The sequence below is a fragment of the Urocampus carinirostris genome, chromosome 7, assembly GCF_059441175.1.
Source record: "Urocampus carinirostris isolate Australia breed hairy pipefish chromosome 7, RoL_Ucar_1.0, whole genome shotgun sequence".
In the NCBI taxonomy this organism is placed as follows: Eukaryota; Metazoa; Chordata; class Actinopteri; order Syngnathiformes; family Syngnathidae; genus Urocampus; species Urocampus carinirostris.
The window spans coordinates 43,545,300-43,555,161 of NC_142355.1; the positions used below are offsets into that span (position 1 = coordinate 43,545,300).

The window sequence follows — 9,862 nt, forward strand, 5'->3', positions numbered from 1 at the left end:
TCTGAAATACATATTTTTTGAAGACACCCAGCCATTATTTTTATTATGTAAAGTACAGTGAAATTAGCAGTTGCTCATGCAATTGACCATGTGCATATTAACATTCACTTACATTTATTCTCGATATACAGTAGAAAATGTACACTGTGCGATATCTTTTCTGTCTTGGACATTCAGGGTGACGGGTTGTACAAACAGCAACTATGGCTATGCATCAGTGAACAAGTCTTACACATTTGTGAATTGTGTATGTCTGACATTTTAATTTACACTTGGAAAGTAAATCATTTTGTAAACTAATCAAAGGCAACAGATCATATGTGCTGAATACTGTATCAACTTAATCTTTTGCGGTTATTATACAGTTTATCATTGATCATTTGATATCGAGTTAGATATCTTTAAGGCCCCATTTAAAATAAAGCTTGAATACATTTACAAATATGTACAAAAAAATGCACTTGATGTTCAATCCTGTAAACCAATTGAAGAAGCATAGGCTCAAACTACAATAAGGCTGTCGGACAAACTTCAAAATCAGTAGTGCATGTCTCATTTTGCCGGAGGTTAAAAAAAAGACGTTAAAAACTACCTCTGCAAACATGAGCCTTTATGTTCCAACATGAAACAAAAATTTGCTGCAGACTGTCTGGCACTGTGATTGTTTACTTCTATGTGCCAGCAGTGTTGAAACCAGGGGCATTGCCAGGGTGGGGCAGTGCCCACCAATGAACACGCTCTGCCCAGGAAAAGAAAACTGGATCTAGTAGTGAGGGCAGTCTGGAAAAACGAGAAGAAGAAAAAGAATAAAAAAATAAAATAACAGAAAAGAGTAAAAAGAGAAAAAAAAATTATATATAAAAGAAGGAAAAAGATAAAAGAATAAAATTAAAAAGAGGAAAAAGCAAGAAAAAATATTAAAAAGCTATGAAAAAAAGAAAATGGAGAACACAATAAGAAAAAAACATGAAAAAAAGAGGGGAAGAAACAAAGAAAAATAGGCCGTGGGGAATCCTTTGTTCGGTATATTACAACTAATTATGCAATTTTCTGCCCCAAATAAATTAATACAGGGTGTCTCAAAAAAATGTACTCACTCTTTTTATGTGTGTTTTAGACGTTTGCGCGTTATTGGCGTTGTCTGGACAATAATGGTCATTACTTCGAACATTTGCGAACATGATTCTTCAATTACATTTGTCTCATGTATTCGATGCTATTTCTCTTCACTCTATGTTCATAAATAAAGGGTTTCTCGTCATTCTAAGAGTGAGTACATTTTTTGAGACACCCTGTACTATTCTACTAAATTATATTATTTTTTCTGACATGAACTTTCAACTCATTTAAAATCCATCCATTCATCCATTATCTTCACCGCTTATCCTCAGTAAGGTCGCGGGGGTGTTGGAGCTGAACTGGTTGCCAGCCAGTCGCAGGGCACACAGGGAGAGACAATTCACTCGCTCATTCACAACTAGGGACAATTTGGACCAGCCAATTAACCTGATATGCATGTTTTTGGAACGTGGGAGGAAACCGGAGTGCCCGGAGGAAACCCACGCAAGCATGGGCAGAACATGCAAACTCTGCACAGGAAGGTTGGTAGCTGGATTTGAACCCATGACCTCAGAACTGTGCCGCACACGCGCAAACTACTGCCCCGCCGTGCTGCCCCCTCATTTAGAATGTTTATACAAAACCAATTTAAACTGGAATTCCTGCATCACACAAACAAATGTCTATTAAAAATGGACTTCTCAGGTCAACAACAAATAAACTACAAAATACAAAAATAAACTATCATTTTTAATAAAGCTAATCGTGAAACACATCCGTTAAAAACACTGGAAACAGTTCTGTACATCCTCCACCCCCACCAAGCACCCCTGTGTATTTAATATGACAATTCCGCCACCCCCCCAGACTCATGTCTGGCAACGGCCCTGATTCAAACACACGTGATTCAACTCCAGACTTGAATTATGTCAATAAAATGGCAATAAAAAAGACAAGTGGGTTGTTTTTTTTTCTGAATTGCTAAATTTCTAGCAACACAAAGAGCGTAGTTACGGATAAGCGAGGAGGATCTCATTGGCGCTCCATCCAAAGGACTTTTTTTTTTTCAAAGCTCTGAGAAGCAAACAGCCTCAGACCTTATTTAGTAAACCTGTTAACAGTCTACCATCAATACCACAACTCAAAAATCCCCCGGACAAAAGGAGTGGTTGAACTTCACAATTAATTTCCAAAATACTGTAGTTGAACACATCACTGCTAGCCATTTTCATGTGTATTTTAATGCCAAAAAAGGCACTGAATGAGTTGGGGAGGGATGTGCAGCATTATGATAATTTAGAATAAAATCACATTCACTGAGAATTTAACTTGGACGTGACACAGGTTGAAGATGCGAAAGGTCCATAAACAATGAACATTACATCAGGGGTCGGGAACCCATGGCTCGCGAGCCCAATCTGGCTCTTTTCATGAGTACATCGGGCTAAGAGATAAGATAAACCATGTGCAATTAGTTACAGTATTGTTAGACATGGATCAGAGTGTCGTACATGCGAAGCCAGAATAATACCAACTGTTTAAAGGTGGGTGGGGTGTGCTATTTCAACACTTCAAGTTGCAATCATGACTTTAGGCCAGGAGATGGGGGCAAAGTAACAATGTGTGTGCATTTCTTACACGTGCAAGAATAAATTCCTTAAAAAGGGTTCAGTCCAGTATATATAGGATGCAAATTTAACTACATTTTACAGTCAAGGTGTCACACCAACCAAACCCATTTTGGCTGTAAATCATTTAAATGGGAGCTCATTAAAGATTATATGCTCATTGTTAAGAGAATTTATAATGAAAAGCCACATAACAAACTTTAAATACCAAGAAACTCTAGCGAAGCACCTAGTGCAATTTGATTGGGTAAAGGGTAGGACTGGGTCGGAGCTGTACACAGCACTCTTACCCTCGTACAGTGCAAAAGAACTTTGCTCGCACCTTGATTTGAAACCATTATTCAGGACAGAAATGTCAAAATGAGCCTCAACACTTTTAAGTAACTGCCAGAGAGAGACACATTTTAAGTGGTAAATTTATATGGATATGGGACACAGGCTTTGGCATTATTCTTATTTCATAGATTTGAACAAATCATCAAACGTCACACAGTGAAATAAAACATGTTTAAGAATTGGCTTTTATCTGGAGAGCGAGTTTGGTGTTTTTTTTTAAATTTTATCTTAAAATTTGTCGTGTGGCTCGCAAAAAAAAAAAACCCAAAAAAACATCTAAATAATTTTGCTTTCATGGCTCTTTAAGTCAAAAAGGTTCCTGACCCCGTGATATATGAATGTGAAATAGTGTTCACTGACAAAAATCTAGCCTTCTATTGTGGACATACAGTATACCTTGATAGGCCAAGAATTGCAGCTATAAAAGGGTAACAGCCGAATCAAAGTCTATTTTTTATTTTTACACCATATACTGTATCAGGGGTCTCAAACCTATGGCCCTCAGGATGATTGTTTAAGGCATTATCTGCACAGCTTATCTTCAGTAGGGTCCCGGGGGTGCTTTAGCCCATCCCAGCTATCTTCAGGCAGTGGGCAGGGGACACCCTGAACTTGTTGCCGGCCAGTTGCAGGGATCACAAGGACAGACAATTTGCTCGCTCATTCACACCTAAGGACAATTTGGACCGGCCAATTTACCTAACATGCATGTCTTTGGAATGTGGGAGGAACCTGGAGTGCCCGGAGGAAACCCACGCAAGCATGGGAGGGATGCTAACTCCACACAGGAGGTTTGCTCTAATAACTGTGCCGCACACGCGTTGGTCACTGCGCCGCCGTGCTGCCCACTGTGCCGCCATGCTGCCCAGTGTTAATTATATGACCACAAAACTTTATAGTATTCTGCTGTGCAACTGAAAACGAGTGCTAAAAGAAGACTCAAAGTGACCATGAGGGGCAATGCCGCAGCAAGAATGCGAACAATTATTACATCACCCAGTGAGGCTCATGTTTTCTAATATAAATAAAAATGTCTTGACCTATTAGCATTTAGACCCATCTATATTAACTCATCATATGAGTGAGTTGTATGAGTTAATGTATTTTTGCTAACTATTTAAATTGATATTCTTTTTATAACGGATGAGATATTTTTAAACTCGGATGCACTGAACAATACACACTGTTAAGTCAGGGGTAAGGAACCTATAGCTTGGAAGCTATATATGGCTCTTTTCATGAGTACATACAGCTCAGAGATAAAATGGAAATAGTACAAGTATTTAATACATTGTTCCATGTAGAGCCGCTTGTCGGACGTGCGAAGCCGGGACAATACCATTCGATCAAAGGGTTCATTCCAGGATACATAGAACACAATTCTGACCCCAGTTAACAGCAATTTGATTGGTTGAGCGTTAGAAATGGGCAGAGTTTTACACACTCTTTCTCCTTGCAGTACAGTCTGCACTTAAGGTAAATGCGTAGGTATCTTCGTTTGCACTATTATGTGACATTTTTACAAACAACTTTGCTCGCACATTGTCTTGAATCCATTATGTAGGACAACTATGGCAGCAAATTGAGCCTCAACACTCTTATATAACTGCGGGAGGGGGACAAATTTTAAGTCGTATGTTGATATTGATACGGGACACAGGCTTTGGCATTACTATTATTTCATAGATTTGATCAAATCATCAAACGTCACACAGTAAAAAAAAAAATGCGCGGAGGAATAAGCTTTTGTCTGGAGAGAGGGTTTGGCGGTTTTGTTGAATTTAGTCTTAAAAAATAGGATGTGGTTATCTCCCCCCCCCCCAAAAAAAAAAAAAAAAAGTTTTTGTTTTTTGGGTCAACAAAGTTCCCGCTCCCTGCTTTAAGTGCATCCGTAGCTGATTTGGATTAATCTATTAGACCTTTTTTTTCATGTAAACTCTTAAGGTTTTTTTCCTTTTTTAGAACTTATGTAGAGAATTAAATAAAACCGGATTTGGCCCATTATCACCCAGACCCCAGCTCCGGCAGCCCTCAGGTGAATTGCGTTTGAGACCCCTGCTCTCTATCATGTGAATAATCAGTGCATGAGGATGCCCTCTAACTTCATCGAGCACACATCCAGTGTTGAATATAAAAAAAATAATTACAGTAATAAAATATACAAGGTTAGAATTATCATCGAGTGAGTTTTTTCTCCTAAGACACAATGCACAAAAAAAAAACGTGACAATGGACGAGAGGGCAAAAAAAATGGAGGCCCTGGATAAAAGTAGTGTGTTGCCCTGTTTATTTATATGTGTGTGTGCGTGTACACGCCTTAAAGTCACCAAAATCCGGTGGAATGTTTGTAGGTTAGTGGCAGCAGAGGTTGTCTATGACCAGAGTGACGTCAATGCCGTACATTTCCAGCAGCTCCACCAGAAAGCAGCGATCACCTTGAGGATCCAGCCCCATGGCTCTAACGTGTTCTGCTGTGAGTGCTGGTTCAGCGCTACCTGCAACCTCTGAAAGGATCTGGAAGATGCGGTTATTAAGCTCCATGAAGAACCTGCAAGTTAAATGTTCCAAGGTTACAAAAAAATGCATTTAAAAGATGCACAATATATCCAATCAAGTTATTCATAAGAAAATTTAGTTTGGGTGCTGCGGACTAGAACTGAAATCATGATTATACAGTGCACAGCATATACACCTATGCCTGTCTTGAATATGTAAAATAAACAAAAATACTAAATTCACAACATACAGGTTTAAAATAGAATAAGTGGATTACTGTACAAATAATTTAGCAGTTTCAATTAAATAGTACATAAAACGAATTCCTCCCACACTACTACAACTGGTATTTGATATGACCTCTTTTAATACAAATAGAATAGCAATATGTCTACTCAAGTAAAGTCATGTTTATTTGTATAGCCCTTAATCACAAAGCGTCTCAAAGGGCTGCACAGACCAAAGATTATTGCAAACCACAGGCTATTATTACACTATCCCCTGATCTAAAACCTACATGAGGGCAAGGAAAAACTCAAAAATCTCAACATGAGGAAAATGAAGAAACCTTGAGAAGGGACTGCACATGAGGTAATCCCCATTCCAGGAGGACCAGGCTGCAATGGATGTTGCAATAACAAATAATATACTGATATTGTCAACATAAAATATAGGTTATTCATATACTTTAGAATAGAAGTGTGTTTTAAGCTTAGATTTAAACATTTCCACTGAGGTTGCAGATTGAATCTCAGGGGGGAGAGCATCTGCTTGAGGGTAAAACAATTCTTGTGTATATTAGGGGGTGTGCAATATCGATGGTATCGATCCAAGTACCATAAATTCCGGACTATAAGCTGCTACTTTTTTCCCCAAACGTTCAACCCTGCGGCTTATTCAGTGATGCGGCCAATTTATGTAATTTTTCTAACAACCGCCAGCGGCGCTCGAGTACAAAAGGTAAGATTTAGACCGGTGGAATGTATGCGCCGAGGAAGACGCACAACTCCTTAGCTTGTGCACAAATTAAATTAGCGTAGACAAATCCTCATCATGCAAATTGCAAAAAGAAAGGCACATGACGTAGCTTTCAAGCTAAAAGCAAACGAGCAGTCCGATAAAGAATGAAACAGAGCTACTGCACCTAGACTTCACTTTGCGAGCATGTTGCTAGCGTGTTTTTGAATAAGGGAGCGTGGGACGATGTCTATATGACAAAGTCTCTTTCCCATACTGGGTAAGACGACTTTGATGACGTCAGTTATAAGGAGGAAGATGAGGACGGTTTAGCGTGGTTTCTACAAGTACGGTATGTTTTTTTTAACAGTCCGGTTTACTGTGTTGCGAGCGTGTTGCTAGTAGCGTTTTGCTACCCTTCACAGGCACGGTTTGGGATGAAAGTTATAATATTATAATTAAAGCTTTGAAAACTCTCTCGGTGTACCGTCTTTCTTTTTAAATATGTGTAACCATGGATAATATGTATTTGCAACTGTATATTTTTGTAATGTATTTATTTTAGAAACTTATTCTGCACGAGCAAATAAGAAAGAAGGGGCGGGGCAAACGCGGGCTGACGGGAAGTGGAGTAAAGGTGAGACGTGTTTGTGGACGCATGCAAAATGCAAAAAGAAAGGCACATCAAAAAATCCACCATCACCAACAGGTTCCGAAAAGCCGGTCTGCTGCGTGACGGAGAGGAGGTTACAGAATCAGGAGTGGATGAGACTTCCAGTGACAGTGACAGCGCGAGTGAGGCTGCGCGTGGGACGACGTCTATATGACAAAGTTTCTTTCGGACACTGAGGAAGACGACTTTGATGGCTTCAGTTCTAAGGAGGAAGATGAGGACGGTTTACCGTGATTTTTACAAGTACAGTATGTTTTTTAACAGACCCGTTTACTGTGTTGCGAGTGTGTTGGTAGCCTGTTGCTACCATTAACTGCCCTGTCACAGGCACAGTTTGGGATGAAAGTTATATTATTATTATTAAAGCTTTGAAAACTCTCTCGGTGTACAGTCTTTCTTTGTAAATATGTGTAAACGATGTATAATATGTATTTGCACCTGTATATTTTTGTAATGTATTTATTTGAGACACTTATTCTGATATGTTTTGCGAATTAAAAAAGAGCGGCGGAGCAAACGCGGGCTAACAGGAAGTGGGGTAAAGGTGAGTGAGACCTGTTGTTGCGGTGGATATATATTTTTCTTACCCTTACCTTTGGAAATATAGACTTTTTTCCCTGGATTAGTTTCAACGGGCACCCGGACTCTGCAGGTCTGCATCAAACATTAAGTACCGGTATCATTTTCTGTTCATTTTGCCGGCTGTGGTTTTTGGACTGTGTACTTTAAATTCAGTTACAATCGCGGGACTCAAAGCCAGGTTTGAGCTAATTTTGTGATTGTGTTACATATTTTAATGTGGGCGCATGCGGCTTATATACAGGTGTGGCTAGTGTAAGTACAAAATCGGTTTTCCTCTTAAAATGTGGTGGGTGCGGCTATAGTCCGGAATTTACGGTAAATACATGGTGGTATCGATCGGTACCCATACGTTGTTCTTGGGAATGTCAAGATAATTGGTAATTGAACCCTCACCCCCTTGAGTTCGTTTAAAATTACAATAAGCAGAGCACAAAGATTTGAGGCGCTAAAAATGTTTAATTTTTTTTGATTAAATAACTACATTGCAAACGTTAACAATATATAAAAATAGATAAAAATCCTTTAAATACAACTCTTTCAGAACAAAAGCCAAGAAAGTCAAACCAAAAAAGCAGCAATGTGACAAAAATACAAACACCTACAAAACCAAAATACCATTCACTGCACAGTGTTTTGAAAATAAAATCAGTAATGCAAAAAAAAGACTAATTGTCTCTCATTGGCTTCATTGCTATAGTGATAACAGATTTGCAGTTTTTCTTTCAGGAACATTAAAATTTTTACATATTGGATGCAGCTCATTGCTCTCTGCAGCGTGAACATTTTTCATGTGTTTATGTCAATTTGTGGGGATGCCACAGTAGCAGACCACTTCATCATACAAATTACACCTGGTATTGTCATTTTCTGTAGGTAAAAATAAAAATCCAAATCGTACTGCGCTTCCTGTTTACCTATGTCTTTTTTAGCTTCTGGTAGGATTGGGCGCAAAGATTTGGCCTCTCTTTCTCCCTGGCAGGCAGGAAGCAAGTCAGGTAGGGAGAGGTGCTAAATGTTTGCCTGTCAGATACACACTCCGGCATTACGTTAAAAGTGGCCAAGGGTGCTGGCTGTGAGAGAGAATGGCTGCACTATCTATATAAAGGAAATTGGTGGACGAGGGAAATATTGATATCAGGACAATAGTAATGATCCGATCAAAGTAAATGCATAGTACAGATAATAACGATATTTAAAATGATCCGCCTACCCCTATTGTACACACTCGAGCACAAGGTACTGTACTTTTCACTCACTAGATGAAATTTGTTTAAGCATAAGGATTTCCTAAAAACAATATTTTGTAGGTCCCCACAAATCTACACATAGAGTTTTACTTAGTATATTTTTACATATGAGAATACTTTGAGGATTTGTGTTGGAATGGAATACAATCTTAAAAGGACAGTGTGAAATATTTGACCACTAGATGTCACCTTATTGTCGTGCAACCAAAAAAGAGAGCTAAAAAACACAAGGAAGAATACAAACATTTTAAGGAGTGGCATCCTGGTGTGTTGATTCACATTGATCCAAGTTTGAACGTGGATATTGAATTCCAAACACAGTCCAAGACCAAAATAATCCGAGTTGTTTATTTCATCATTATGGAAAAGTTATATTTGGCTGGATGTCAGCAGTGACTTATCTTTTGTTCAATGTGTGTATTGTATATGAGCTTTTCAGGAACTCACACAATAAAAAGATCCTCCTCATTGGAGGCACAATCTCCATCCACTTCCTGAGAGTACAGCAACATTTGCCTAGAAAATCAAAGGGGCAATTAAGACAATATTTTTCCAACATTTTTTTTTTCTTTTCTGAATTCAGTTACACGCTTTTCACAAGCTCTTAATTTGATGGGCAGTTCTTAGGCAGACATAGTTGACCACGTAGTTTTGGCAGTATGTCAAACTGAGTAATAAGGGCAATTTTGAATACGCACAGAGACTTATATTTTCAGAAATAAAACATGAAATCTCCAATATATATACACACACATTGTAAATATATATACAAAACTCAATTCCAATGAAGTTGGGAAAGTGTGTTAATTGCAAATAAAAATTGATCCAAGTAAATTGCAAATTCTTTTCAACCCATATTTAAATGAATGCACAGCAAAGACAAC

At 38.5% G+C, this 9,862-nt stretch overlaps 1 protein-coding gene across 1 annotated transcript in view; it reads right to left on the reverse strand.

Annotated features, from left to right (window-relative positions):
* Window positions 1–2,282: 2,282 nt before the first annotated feature.
* Window positions 2,283–9,862, reverse strand: part of dennd11 (DENN domain containing 11) — a 26,294-nt gene continuing 18,714 nt past the window's right edge. Inside the window, exons 8-9 of the mRNA XM_088341062.1 lie at window positions 9,426–9,494; window positions 2,283–5,571 (exon numbers count right to left, since the gene is read on the reverse strand). Of these exons, the coding sequence (XP_088197188.1) occupies window positions 5,376–5,571; window positions 9,426–9,494 (265 nt within the window). The 3' untranslated portion in view covers window positions 2,283–5,375. The remainder of the gene's footprint in view (window positions 5,572–9,425; window positions 9,495–9,862) is intronic.